We start from the raw sequence: 15,398 nt of genomic DNA, 5'->3' as shown, positions 1-15,398 counted from the left end.
AAGTTCTCCCTGTGTCTGCGTGGGTTTTCTCCGGGTGCTCCGGTTTCCTCCCACATGCCAAAAGACTTGCAGGGTGATAGGTTAATTGGCCATTATAAATTGCCCCTAGTATAGGTAGGTGGTAGGGAAATATAGGGACAGGTTGGGATGTGGTAGGAATATGGAATTAGTGTAGGATTAGTATAAATGGGTGGTTGATGGTCGGCACAGACTCGGTGGGCCGAAGGGCCTGTTTCAGTGCTGTATCTCTAAACTAAACTAAACATATTGACCAGGAAATTGCTTTTATGTACCCAACAGTGGCATTGGCATATCCTGGGGCCAGGAGCCTAGATTTTGATATCTGGAAACATGTATGTTCTTTGAGCAATTGGTCAGCATGAATAGCCTGCTTTTCATTTTGTAAAAATATAAACAAATGAATAAATATGGGTCGAAAGGGGTTAGAGTAGGCTCTGTGTTGTACAAAATACCTTGATGTCAAATGAAAACTTGGTATCTTGCATAAAATTATTTTAATTCATGTCCATTTCATTCAAACTGTATGTGTAGCGGTGATTGAATGTGACAACTTTGGAACATAGTATTGATGAAATGTAGCATAGAGCAACTGTGAAACCAAATCAGAGACTGTGCAGATCTTACTTCTCTCTCATTCATTAGGACAATTACAGATACTTAACTTATGGTTCCTGAATGCTATGTCTCTCATATTAACATCAACTATACTACCTGAGTACATTGTTACTTTATCACTATTTCCAGTCTTAGTGATGGATTTCATACAATGTTACAGAAATACAGGAAATCATTGATATATATCACTGAAAAATACTTAAAAGGGGGGCAATGTTGTAGAGAAAATACTTGGAATATAAATTATTCAACCATTGATCCAAAGTTGGGTACAATGATACATTCATAAAGCCAGTACTTGCTGAAAGATATTGAAAGCATTGAGCTTTGGATCCGTGATACCTCCTGATCATTCAGAGTCACTTTGGATGCTGGTCCACATCATTTGCTGATCAGTGCATTTCATTGATGGGTGATATCAGCCAACTGATCCTGACCTGTGTATGGAGACTCAAATATGGCAGTCTAGATGGCGGATGGAAGAGTCCCTTTTAAATTAATGGGCCATTGTTGTTTATGGTTAAACAGCTCAAAGCTGGTATGTGTTTCACATGGTCACTTTGGCAGGTAGCCTGCCTATTAATTCTGACAAATTTTTCACAGCTTTTAAGTTGCCAACTTCTTGTGAGGTACAGGGATGGGAAGCCAAAATGGGTGGAAAAATTTTTTAAAATGTATTTTTATGTAGTGTTGTGCAGGATTGTTTTTGTGACATCTACATAAATCAAATTGTTTTAGATGTTATACTTGCTCAGTTATATGACTTGCAGTATGTGTGTTGTTTTTTATTTACCCACCTTTTATATGTTGCCTTATTACAGATAATTAGCTTCTCTGGAGTAATTGGACTCCAGTCCAATGCTGCCAATGCTTTAGGACATCTTCATCTGACCAACATGTCATCCAGTCAGAGTAGGACATCAGGTTAGTAATACTAATGCAAATTGTTAAAATGTGAAAACTTTATTGATCACTGTATAAACTGCACAATGCTGCAAATATTTTATTTTCCCATTTCAATATTGAAGATTTCAACAGCAGCAACTTGCTTTTGTATAGCAGCTATAATGTAAAACATCCCAAGGTGCTTCGCAGGAGTGATTATCAAACAAAACTTGGCACCAAGCCACGTGAGGTGTTAGGACAGGTACCAAAAGCTTGGTAAAAGAACATTTTAAAGGAGGAGACACAGGCAGAGAGGTTTAGGGAGAGAATTACCGAGCTTAGGGCCAAGTCAACTGAAGGCACACATGCCAATGATGCGCAAAGAGGCCAGAATTGGAGCAGCACACTGATCTTGGGCAAGTGTACGGTTGGAGGAGGTTACAGAGATAGGGAGGCGTGGAGGGATTTGAAAAGAAGGATGCGAATTTTAAAATGTAAAACCCATCAGACAGTAGGTTAACTAGGTTTATTTAAAGAATTCTACAAATTCATAATATTCCTATGGTTATTTGTGGCTTCTTCAATATATAAGTGCATAGCATACTTTAACAATCTTGATGTTCCTGTAAAGTGGAAACACAAAGCTTAAGCAGGTTACACAGAGTCTGAGTGTGTTACTGAAGAAAGATATGAATTAATTTTTTGTCGATTGTCATATTTGACAACTTCAGCAACACCCCAGAGCTGGCAGGCTGTGAATAGAGGCCCAGAGGCACACACATTAGACATCTGTCGAAAGTCACAGTTGAGGGTGTGGAGACCACATGATGAGCTACACAATGAACATTTATGTACATTTTATTTCTGTTTGTTTATTTTGAGCTTTATGTTTGAGAATCATCATTCCTATCATTTTACCGTGTTTCTTCTAATGTGACAAATAGTAAAGGATGTTTTACAACAATATATTGCTGGACCATAGTAGGGTCGACTCATTGGAAAGAGAAGGTTTTACAGAAAGCCACAGCAGCTGAGATAAATGTTGGTTTAGGGATAATGGTTAGAATACAGGAACAACACCCTGGTACTCTTGAAATAATCCCATGCGATTATTTATGTTCACCTGAGAGGACAGATGGGGACACAAACAGAAAATGCTGGAAATACTCAGAGACCCAAAATGGTAACTGTGTTTTTCTCTCCATATATGCTGCCTGACCTGCTGAGTGTTTCCAGCATTTTCTGTTTTATTTATTTTTATTTAGAGATACAGCACTGAAACAGGCCCTTCGGCCCACCGAGTCTGTGCCGACCATCAACCACCCATTTATACTAATCCTACGCTAATCCCATATTCCTACCATATCCCCACCTGTCCCTATATTCTCCTACCACTTACCTATACTAGGGGCAATTTATAATGGCCAATTTACCTATCAACCTGCAAGTCTTTTGGTGGTGGGAGGAAACCGGAGCACCCGGAGAAAACCCATTCAGACACAGGGAGAACTTGCAAACTCCACACAGGCAGTACCCAGAATTGAACCCGGGTCGCTGGAGCTGTGAGGCTGCAGTGCTAACCACTGCGCCACTGTGCCGCCCGTTTGTGTTTTAGGTTTCCAGCAACTGCAGTATTTTGCTTTTGTAGGACAGATGGGGCCTCAATTTAACATCTCATTCGAAAGACAGCACCTCTGAGAGTGCAGTACTCCCTCGGTTGTGCACTGATGTGTCTGTCTGGATTATGTGATCAAGTCTTTGAACCCATGACCTCCTGAATCAGAGGTGCGACAGCTACCACTGAGTCAACGCTGAGCGCATATTTGATTTGAAAATAAGTGGCTTTGCTGATGCGAGCTACTGTCATCAGTTACTAGTCTTTTCTATGGACAAAACTAATTAAAATTGAAGTTAGTTGCCTGAATTAACAGATACTGATAAAATGATTTTTGTTAAATCTTGTTTTAGCTCATTCTGATGCTGTAACACATTGCTGTACTTTACCTTCGAGTGAGTGTGTGAATCTGCAAACTGTAATTTGCTAATCTTGCTTGTGCTTTTAGAGGAGATGTTGAGCTGAGAATTGGCTCAACAAGGATCGAGTGAAAATGGAGGGCGAATCATCCCATCTAGCCTTGTTCATCCCACAGTGACTCAATACTGACTAACTGGCAGAGGACTGATATTAGTAAAAATGAAGATTGCAGTTCTTTTTATGAGCTCTCTTGAGAACTGAACATATGGTTGCACTATGACTGTATTTAACATGCTGCACTACATAGTAATGAGATGTAGAGTTCTGCCTTGCAGCTTCCTACATGTTGAATTACTGATCATACTGCCAAAGTGGGGGTGAGGACGAGTGGAGAGGAAAATAAAATGTTGAGTTAACCCTTACTGCTGTGATTGATTCAACAATGTCTGAAGTAGAAATCTGTAAACTCGCTCTTGCTCCTGCTTCGCTACCTAATTGAGAAATGCTTTGTGCAGTGGTTGGGTGAAGTAGGGTGGAGATGATGAAAATGCAGAAAGGAAGACAGGAATTTTATATGGTGAGAGAAACTTGAAGGCGACATGTTACAGAAAAACTTAGCAATTTCTGATCCTTGCTTGTTTGTTTTTTCTTCTCTTAAACATACATTTATAGGTATAGAAAGTTTAGCAGTTGAAAGATATGGAGTATACATTAAAGGAGAAAATGCACGTAGAAGGATTACTTTCCTTTATGTCTCAAATCTGGGTAACGTCTTTAAAAAAAATAACACAACATCCATCCAGTACTGGTGCTGCCTATTTTGTACGCCACCTGCATCGACAATCAGGACTGGAAGGAATTCTGATCTGCTTTACTTGATTTGGACCTGCTCACTGACCAAAATTGTAACTGATGTCAAAGCAACAGATCTTGCTGGCGACCTGATGCGACATCCTTGTGGAAGCAACAACAACTTAAATATTAAATATCTTCTACAAGGTGCGAGGCTTTCCAAATAGTTTTTGAAAAATCCTTTTTGATCAAGGACTTTATATTGAAAACGGTCATTTTTTGCCTCCCCCGCCCACTTAGCTTCTCCTTTGACTGCGACCTGCAATACAGCATACACGCTGTGCATCTGTAGATGCCACATTTTTCAAGTGATTAAGCTACCAGGATGCTGAGACTACTTATCCTGTTGCCAGGAGACAAGAGTCGTACATTTTGCTAGTGTTTGGAAAGCAGACTAGTGAAACTGAATATGACAGCAGGGTTTTGCTTGTCAGCTAACATCAACTTTGAAATGTGTTTCCAATGTATTTTAGCCATCTATCTGTCGTCTAATTACAACAGAGTTTAAAAAAAAATGAAACTCAGTTCTGCTTGAAGTGTTGTGTTGTGTCCAGCAGTTTTCATACAAATCTAAGTGTGTTTTTTTTAATTGCTTTGTCGGCTGGTTAGCAAAGCACCACAGATTGTTTGAGTGGTGTTGCACACTATTTGAAACCTGTGAATGATATGCTGACCAATAACACAGGGAGTCATTGTTTGTGTAGTTAACATATGTGGCTTCTTACCTAATGAGATCAATTGTTTTTGCAGTTCCTCCAGATTTTGGCTATTTGCCAGAAAAGAGTGTCATCAGGTCTGTTACTGATTATATCATTGAGGCAGGAAAAAAAGGTATGATATGGAAAATATTTAATTGTATCTAAACGGTTTCCCTTTTAAAAAGAAATTGCTAATTAGCTTTCCCATTTGTCAATTCTGACCCAACCGATGCTCGGAGTTTGGGCTGAAGCTGTTCCTTTACGTGGTATTTTCTAAGTAATTATTACATCTTGTTTTGCAAGAGTTCTTATTGAATTACACTCGTTGCTGCACAAAATTCTGCACAGTTGTGACTTTTTGTTGCAAACAAATGTCTTGAGTAGCGGTCTCTGTAAGAGAACTTTGTTTAAAACCTAAATCCAGGTTTGTGCTGTTGAGATGCCCCATATCAATAATTGGTTCCATAATTTTCCTATTGGCTTGAAACTCGGTGTGAGTCTGTCTGAAAGTATTGCTCTACGCTGAGGATCATCTCGGGTAACTTGCAAGGGTGCAATTCTGAATTAAAAGCCGTGTGTAAGATTGAGCTAATTTCATTTATGTAGAAATTCTCGACCCAGCATAGGATCTTGATGTGCACATAACTTGTTCATTTCTCATATCTAGAAATCCTAACATAAACAAAACAAGAACACTTGACACAACTTTTAGCATTGCCAAGAAGAATTCTGTCTTATTCAATTAGCTTCTAATTGAGCTTTGACTGCTTTGTGTAGTGGTATTGATTTTATTTTTAAAAAGCTTATGATGGCACATGTAACAGTGCAACCGAATCCTAATATAATTGGCTTCAGCTGAAAGTATGCTAGGAAAGTAAGTGTGGCATTCTCTTAAGAAGGTTCAACAGTTCAGACCTCATTATCTGCTTAGTAAATCTTAATTTTACCCTTCTGAACCCAGGGGTGCTGACAGCCTTGGTCATCTTAATCTGAATAAACCATTGGGAATATCAAAATAACACAAAAAGACTGCAGATATTGAAAAATTTAAACAAAAGCAGAAAATGCTAAAGGCGCTCATCTGATCAGGCAGCATCTGTGGAATGAACAGAGGAGCTAACGTTTCAGGTGTGAATGCTTTGTCAGAATTAACAATGGGCCTATGAATACATGAGAAACTGCAGACACATTCTCAAACTCTGTTCCTAATTCAAATCGATTCTAAATCAATTAAGCTATTCATTGTTTTTGATTAAAGCATCAAGTACACAATGTTGAACTATTTCAGATTTCCAGCATCCGCAGTATTTTGCTTTTATTTTATGAATGTTGAACTATATTGTGAAAATAATATAGCAGTAGTTAGCTAACTGCTAAAACTTTCCAATGCTCTCGTCAGGCTGCACCTTGAGTGCAGAGTCCTGTAGTGGTCACCAGGACACCAGAGAAGCATCCAAGTTGTGGCTGCAGTTCAGAGGAGAACCATGATACTGATCCCCTGAAGCAGGGAACTGAGACTTGAGTGCAGAATAGCCTCTAAAATAGGCAACTAAGGGGTGGAGCTTTATATTAAACTTCAATATTAAATGGTATAGAATGGGTAAACTTGAAGCATTACTTAAAGATAAATCAACACAGTAGAATAAGGAGGCACAGAGTTCAAACTGATGAAGGGTAAATTTGGAACTAATGTTAGGAAGTATAAGCACCAAGAGATATAAGATTGGTGTTTAAACCCCACTTTGGGACTTGAGAAGCAAAATCAGGGCTGCAGCATTGAGGATGCGTTGCATTGCTGAAGGTGCTGAACCTCAGATGCGGTAGTAAACTGAGACGATATTTGCCTGTTCTGGTGGTTTAGCTGGAGATTGAAGATCCCAGGTACTATTTGAAGAAGAGCAGGGATGATCCTGGCCAACATTCCTCCCTCAAGCAGTACTTTTCTGCAACTAGATTAATTGGTCATTTACCTTGTGATTTGTAGAATGTTGCTGTGTGTAAAATGGCTGCCACATTTACCTACATGGCAACAGGAACTTGTCTTCAAAGTAATTAATTTTATGTATGATTCTGGGAGACAGGATAGGGTGCTCTATAATGATAAGATAGACCTTAATCACCACTTGGAATAAACTTCCAAGAAGTGTAGCGAAGATGAAAACACTTTTTTCCAGACCCTATTTGGTGGTTCAGTGGGGTACTGTAGTTTCTTCCTTTTTGGATTGGGTGATTTGAGATGGCTTCCCTTATTTATATTCACCTTGATATTCTGGCCTATAAGGAGAAACCTCTGAATTGGAACACCTTTGGGGTGTAACCTTACTGTTCTGCAGTGTGTTATCCATAAACAAATTTGTTGTATCACCCAAAGGAGAAGGAAAGCCTGGGGGAGTGCAAGATGCTCTCACCTCTGTCTAATTTACTAAATAAAGCCATGGGTATCAGCAAGCTACGTCAGTTATTGTAACTTTTTAAACTCCCATGGAAACTCCCATTTCAGGTCTGCTCACACCCTACAGCTACACCTCTGATATGGGTTACTGGGCAGTTTGCCTGCTTGTCTGAACACCTCCATTCACTCACACAGCTGGAATGCTGATCTTGTGATGAGTGCATTGGAATACAACAGGGCCAATTGTCACAGTCATCAAGTGTGATGCTGTTTAAACTGTGTGTATTGACACTGAGGATGGCATCTCCATTCTCGGTCCATAGCAACAGCTGCTGCCAGCGCAAAATACAGACCCAGAAGTTTTAAAAAAACAAAAAACACCTACCTGAATTCAAACACAGCAATACTCAGCCATGGGCATCTCCAGATCAGATTACAACCAGCCCAAAGCATTGACTTATGTGCAAATCAGTGGAGGTTTTCCAGGACAGACATATGATATGCCCATAACCTGTGTATTGTGGTGCTTCTGGGGTAGCAAGTGCAGTTTTTTTTCAGGTTAATGGAAATGCTCCCTTAGGCTTTTCTTAAATGATGCATGAGCACTGTGTAAATCAGCTATTTCCAAGGGCCTGATAGTCATTAACCCGTTTACTGGGACAAACCTATATATAGGTTTCAACAAGATGCACTCAAGAGTGGTTTTAACCTCTAGGTAGAGACTATTAGGCATCTGGAACTGAATGCAAGCATTAAGTTAAATGAGGAGTTGAGACATTTAGGTTTGGATATCTGAGAGTGACTTAGGCAGCAACCTAATCAAAGAGGATCACTAATATAAACAAGTTTATAATAGTCTGAACCCTAAGATTAACCTGCTGCCTTGAAACTATGTCACACACACACACATATATATATATATATAGTGTATGGTTTAGTTTTAGGTCTTTTAGGGCTTTTACTCCATTTGGGATCTTTTTGTCCTGCTGGTGTCCATCACCCTGGGCACCTTGTGTGTCTTGTGTAATGTTCACAGTATACAATTCAAGTGATTGTAAGATCATTTGCAGTTTATTGCTAGGAAAGTGTATCGCCTACAAGTTGAACTGCTATAAGGTTCCTTGTGCCGTTTCTGACTAATAGCATAAATGGACTAGAAATGAACTCAAAATCAGTCCACCCCTACAATCCACATTAGCACACCTTACATCTGCTTTTCTTCTTTAATTTTCAGGTCCTGAGAGAATTCCTTCCCAGCTAATAAAGGTTTTGTTGGGGCCTATTGCTAGATGTGGGAACAATTATCAATATCCCCCTGTTAATTGGGCTTCCATACTCTCTCCCCTAATGAGACTGAATTTTGGTAAGTCATCGAAGATGTAATGATTGTTTGTTTATAAGACAGTGCTTTGAATGGTCCGTCATTTCACAAGGGGTTACATGGTTTCTTCCTTTTTCACAGGATATTCAATGATACTGGCCTACCGACAATGGTCTTAACCTTATGTTGTGGGAGAAACACCCAATAATCTCATTTATATTTAAAGTTCAGTATAAAATGGTTGGTCTTTCAATCAGGGCCATGATCTTTCTTGGATTTCTAAGGCTGGGTACAGCAAACATGGTATTTCTTCACCTGGTTTAGTGTCTCAGTTGCTTTGAACACAATGAGAAATGTGAGGGGATGATGCTGAGGAGACTACAGGGAGCTTTGTATGAAGTGAGCAATGTTACATTTGTGCAGCAAACTTTGGAACTGCTACAAGGATATGATGGTCTCTGATTGGGAGGTCAACTACCATGTGGTGAATTTAACTAGTAATTTTAAACTAATATTGTTGGTGTACTTTTCCCCCCAAATGCTCAATGGTAAGGTAATTGTAATATCTTATATTGGGATATTCCTTCAAACAGTTCCTTTAACACATTAATTTTAGAAAAATCAGCTTTTCATCGAAGGCAAGCCTCAACTAAACAATTAATCCAATGACAAGCTTATGGGGTTCTGCACTGAAAACCCTCTTAAGTGATGAGAGATCCAACACTCCAAGGACCTTGGAGATTAGTTTTTGTGTCAGATGTGGTAGTCAGCCTTTCAAATTTGACACTGAACCCCTCATGTCGGATGAATTGTGTGGGTACTGGACTTCTTGTAGATTTGTGCCATGGCAGTTCCTGCTGTTCAACATGGCGAAAGATCAGAATGTCTCTTTTCATGAATGCAGGAGTAAATCAACATTAGCCTCTATATAAGTTATAATGAGGCTTAGAAGTACAGTAACATTGATTTACAATCTCCCCCCACGACCATTAAGTTATGTTGTTTTAAATGCCACAGTTCTACAATGCAATCTTTTTGGGCTAAAATTTACTTACTGTGCTAGCTGCACTGCTAAATTGTTAATAATGCATTGGTGAGAAATCGCAGTCCAGCATGATGTGGCCACATCTTAAATTAGCTAAAGAAACAAATTTGAAAATCAAGATTTGTCAGTACTTTGTTCTGTGTAGGGAAACAGCTACACATTTCACCAATTCTGTAGCCAATCCTCAAATAAACAGTGCCACGCAGTGGTCATGCTGTAGTACACCAGCTTTAATGCAGCTTTTTTCTTTACTGTAGGTGAAGACATTCAGCAGCACTGCATTGAACTCGCAGTTACCCAGGCTCAGACATCTCAAAGTGCTGCAATGTTTTTAGGAATGTGGGTAGCACCACCATTAGTGCACAGCCTTAACGTATGTATTGATTTTTAGTTTCCCTCTCTATCTAAAAATATATGTATGCAACTTTGTTCTGGAATTTTTCTTTCTTGGATTGGTCTGTACAACACATACAGAAAATGGTGGTGGTATTCTGAAATGAAAAGTCAATTGTCATTTTCCTTTCCTTTGACTGCAGCTGCAGGGTTTATTAATGTGCTATATTAAAGCACTTTCGGATTCTGCTCTTGTCGGCTCAAAGCTCTTGTCTTTAAGATTGCGACTGTCCAATCAGCTGCCTCTTCCACTTCCTCATTTCCTGTAGCCCACTGGACCAAATTCTAGGTTTCTCCCTGCCCTAGTTTCTCTCCTGTCTCCCCTCATGCCATGGCTCACGTGTCAACTGATATTCTTAAGGATTCTCTCTCCTCTGGTTCTGTCCCCCTCTCTTCAAATCTGCTGTCGTCACCCTCTCCTCAAAAAAAACAACCCTTGACCCCTCAGTCCCTGTGAACTACCACCCCATTTCTAAACTTTCTTTGCTCTCCAAAGTCCTTGTACGTGTTGCCGCCTCCCAAATTCATGCCCATCTTTCCCGGGACTCCATATTTGAATCCCTCCAATCAGGTTTCCTCCCCTGCCACAGTGCCAAAACAGCTCTTATCAAAGTCACAAATGACATCCTGTGTGACTGTGACAAAGATAAACTATCCCTTCTCGTCCTTCTCAACCTATCTGTAGATTTTGACATGGTTGAGCACACAAACCTTCAACGCCTCACCATTTCCGTCAGCTAGATGGAAATGCACTTGCTTATTATTTATCTAATCGTAGCCAGATAATCAGCTGCAATGGCTTCTCTTCCCGCTCCCACACTGTTCTGGTGCTCCATCCTATTTCTCATCTACGTGCGGTCCCTAGGCGACATCATCCAAAAACACAGATTCAGGTTCCACATGTACGCTGACGACACCTAGCTAGACACCCAGCTGTACCTACCATCCACCCCACTAGACCTCTCCGCTACATCTAAATTATCAGACTGCTTGTCTGACATCCAGTACTAGTTGAGCAGAAATTTCCTCCAATTAAATATTGTGAAGACAAAAGCCATTGTCTTTTGTCTCCGCTGCAAACTCCGTTCCCTTGCTGCCGACTCCAGCCCTCTCCCTGGCAACTGTCTGAGGCTAAACCAAACTGTTCGCAGCCTTGATGTCATATTTGACCCTGTGCGCTTCCAACCACACATTCGCGCCATCACTAAGACCGCCTATTTCCACCTCTGTCACATCACCTGACTTTGCCACTGCCTCAGCTCATCTGCTGCAGAAATCCTCATCCATGCATTTGTTAACTCTAGACTTGACCATTCTACCACACTCTTGGCAGGCTTCCACCATCCATAAACTTGAGTTCATCCAAAACTCTGCTGCTCGTGTCCTTTTTCGTACCAAATCCTGTTCATCTGTCGACCCTGTACTTGCTGACCTACATTGATCCCTGGTTAAGCGACACCTTGATTTTAAAATTCTCATCAGTTATTTCAAATCTCTCCATGGCCTTGCCCCTATCTTTGGAATCTCGTCCATCTGTAATATCTGTGCTCCTCTAATTCTGGCCTCTTGAGCATCCCCGATTTTAATTGCTGCACTACTGGTGGCTGTGCCTTCAGCTGCATAGGCCCTAAGCTCTGGAACTTTTCCCTAAACACCTCTGCCTCTTTATCTCTCCTCCTTTTAAGGCACTCCTTAAAACTTACCTCTTTGACCAAACTTTTGGTAATCTGTCATAATATCTCCTTATGTGGCTCGGTGTCAAATTTGGCTTTATAATGGTCCAGTGAAGTGCTTTGTGACTTTTTATTGCTCTGAAATTATTGTTGTTGCTGCTGAAATGAAGGAAGCGCTTTCCAATTTCAAGCATCCACACAGTGTTACCTGATAATGTGTAGCAGGACCAGAGACAATGAGGTAAACTTCTGAGTGGACAGTAATCTGTCGTAGAGGTTCAACTGTCTATTACAGAATGTGTACAATATATTGGATGGGCTCTTACAGGCAGGGATCTGCTCCACTACAATACTTCCCAAGCAGAGAAGGTAAGAATTGACCCCAATATGCCCAAACCTGTACCTCAGAGGACAGTTTCTATTTTCTATTTTGCACGCCAGCCATCCTTAAGATCTCTGAGTCATACCGATCAAGTTGTGTCCTGCGGTGGGTTTGTAGCTACTAATAACTGGGCTGAGATTGCCAAATTACTTTCATTATTCTTTTTGCTTGCTTTTCCATTCATTCTGATTCATTTGATTTCAATTCAGTTTGTCTTCAGTTCTTTTATTCTTTCTCACTTACTCTCTTTTTCTCTTTTCCCCCACGCCCATCATTTTCCCACCCTCATTTTTCACTGCTGGTGTTTCTTTTGTCTCTGTGGCCTACATTTTACAATACTATGCAACAGCCATTTGCAGACAGGTGCTGTTTCCTCAACGCTAGCTTGGACTAACATTTGTTTGGGAGTTGGCTTGATACAAAACTAAATCCCAGAAATTCGCTATGAATCCACATGATGGATTTATGAAAGATATAAAGACTTTTTTCAATAAGTTTTGATTTTTTGTTCTTTTTTTCCCTTTGTTATAATGCATATATTTATGGAAGCCTCCAGCTGTGTTACAAACTGAGTGCTGTGTTTCCATAACATAAACAGAATTTATTACGTATTTCTGGTCCTTTTTAATCTGCCTCCATCAAGGAGGGCAGAAACAGTACAGTAGATTTTGGCCAGTGCGGACATTTTGCTCTTGACCAGTGGAATGCGCCCGCTGGTCATCCAATAGTCCAGACGAGAAGCTTGGTCCATTTTGAATGCCAGGCTTCATTTGCATTCAGTCACTGGCAAAATACAATCAACCATGGCAGCCCACCCCTTTAAGCTGTCACAATATCAGGCTCCCTGGCCAGTTTTGGGGGCAAAGCTTAGTCTAGGGGAGTGGGATCTGATCTCGGGAAGAGAAGGGGGACACTGAGGGACAACCACCTAGGCTGGTTTTGTGGAGTCTCCAAGGAGCACTTCTGCTCCTCCCAGCCCTACAATATGCAGTAAAACTGAGTGTTAGGCTAGACCGCCAGCTGATATTGGGTGCAGATTGGGTGGCACACAATCTGGCCAGTACTGTCCTGAAATAGCAAATAGGTGCTTAGTATGCCATGCGACCCCAATTTGCATGTTAAAAGGGCCATACCATCTGACTCACACAGATACTTCGGCCACCTGCAGTAGCCTCGGGAGATTGTGATGGGAACGGGATAGTAAGTCATTCCGCACCATTTTTAAGGCACTATCCCGATTTCCTCACAGTATGTCAGTGCACACTTCATGCCTCTTACATTTGTCTATCTTGGTAACGTTTCTATATTAAACCTTTAATACAAAACTTCTAAACAAAATAAAGGTATTAATTTGGAATATATGGAGGAATTCTTTCGGTACAGATAAAACTGAGCCACAATGTCTGCAGCCTTTTAACTAACTTTACCATTACACTGTAAAAAGACAAAGCCAAACCAGCAGCCTGAGTGGTAACAAAACTCATAAAGAGTCCACCCATTATTCACAGCACAGAGGTTTACTGCAGCAGCAGAATAGTACATTGTGTATTACAAGGTGTATCACTACCATTCTTATAAAGTAATGAATCATTTGACTCACAGTGAGGGATTCCACAAGAGACCTACAAAGTATATAATAAATTTAAAATTCTAATGTAGTTTCTTTCACTCTTGTAGTGAGGACTTCATTTCAATCAAGTTTTATATTCTGTAATTTTGTTTTGTCTACAGCTGGAGACGAGAAAATACCTCTTTATGTCTCTTACTTCCTGGATGAAACATGTGCCAGAAGATAAACTTCAGGCATTTGTTGAAGTCCTTGCAATCCAGTACTTCACATCAGAGAACAGGCAGAAAAGCCCAGAACTTTGTCATTCTGTTCTACAAGGTCTGAATGAAGCGATGAAGGTCCCTACTCAAGTGCAGCACAGCTGGAGCATATTGTCCAGAACTGTTGAGAAGATTTTTGAAATGCTACCCAATGAAATCCAGGTACAGCTTTTCTGCAACAGCACCAGATTTTATTGACACAGTGTGCCTCACATAAAGAGATGTTGACAAGGACACCTATCAGGAGAAGGGGAGAAATTTGCGGCATGGCGAGAGGAGACTGAAGGCACAATGAAATGCTGGTTTCTAGGGGGCATTTGAAGCAAGAGAGGAAGGTCTCTAGGCGAAGTCGTTTTTTTTTATTTGTTCAGGGGATGTGGGCATCACTGGCTAGGCCAGCATTTATTGCCCATCTCTAATTGCCCTTGAGAAGATGGTGGTGAGCTGCCTTCTTAAACCACTGCAGTCCTTAGGGTGTAGGTACACCAACAGTGCTGTTAGGAAGGGAGTTCCAGGATTTTGACCCAGCGACAATTCAGAGGGTAGTTAATATAATTACCTGAGTGATCAATTTTCAGTGATGGTGCAGATGGTGTGAGGGATAAGCAGTCATCTGCAATCAGAGAAGCAGAGATTAAGATCAGAGACATATTACCAGAAAAAAATTACTTAGTTTGGGTGGTGGAGGACCATGGAAGAATTTAAAAATAAGAATGAGAATCTTAGCAGTTGACCTGCTGAAGCACAGGCAGCCACTGGAGCTTGGCACGGGTCAGGGTGATGATTATACAGGATCTTCTACCTGAAAAAGTAAAGACCAGAATTCTTGATTAACTCAAGTCTGGAGGTAGGAAGACCACTGAGGAAAGCGTCAGAGAAATTGATCCTCAAATAGGACGAGGATTTCAGCAGCAGTTATTAGAGGTAAGTTTCTAAGCAAACAACATTTGCGAGAGATAAAATGTGGTCTTGACAATGGAATGGTTGTGGGATAAAAATCTTGAATTAGGATTGAAATAAATGCCAAGGTCACGTACTACTAGATTTAGCTTGAGAGAGCAGCCAGGAAACATGTTTATGCTAATGGAAACCAAAATGGATATTGCTGATGTGCTGAGTTTTGACTCATCTGGGGCTTCATGTCAGCCAAGCAGTTGAAAAGTATAACAACAGCCTTGGAGCTCACAGTAGCGAGGAGGTCGCATTTTCTAGTAACTAATGATGCCACCGAGCTGCATCATATAATTGATCAATAGGATACAAAAGATGGAACCAGAGCACACCTCTGTTGCATGAAAAGAAAAATATTTGAGGAT

General features: G+C 40.5%; 1 protein-coding gene across 12 annotated transcripts in view; it reads left to right on the top strand.

Moving 5' to 3' along the window:
* The window catches only part of focad (focadhesin), a 268,225-nt gene that overhangs the window by 212,318 nt on the left and 40,509 nt on the right, over positions 1 to 15,398 (top strand). For all 12 annotated transcript variants that reach the window (XM_068030258.1, XM_068030260.1, XM_068030265.1 and 9 more), the window contains 5 exons: positions 1,458 to 1,560; positions 5,099 to 5,179; positions 8,673 to 8,801; positions 10,062 to 10,177; positions 13,984 to 14,244. In XM_068030258.1, coding sequence (XP_067886359.1) covers positions 1,458 to 1,560; positions 5,099 to 5,179; positions 8,673 to 8,801; positions 10,062 to 10,177; positions 13,984 to 14,244 — 690 coding nt within the window. The remainder of the gene's footprint in view (positions 1 to 1,457; positions 1,561 to 5,098; positions 5,180 to 8,672; positions 8,802 to 10,061; positions 10,178 to 13,983; positions 14,245 to 15,398) is intronic.

This window comes from Heterodontus francisci, chromosome 4, assembly GCF_036365525.1.
Source record: "Heterodontus francisci isolate sHetFra1 chromosome 4, sHetFra1.hap1, whole genome shotgun sequence".
Classification (NCBI taxonomy): domain Eukaryota; kingdom Metazoa; phylum Chordata; class Chondrichthyes; order Heterodontiformes; family Heterodontidae; genus Heterodontus; species Heterodontus francisci.
Note: the sequence above shows the minus strand (reverse complement) of the source record. Positions and strands in the feature narration are given on the sequence as shown.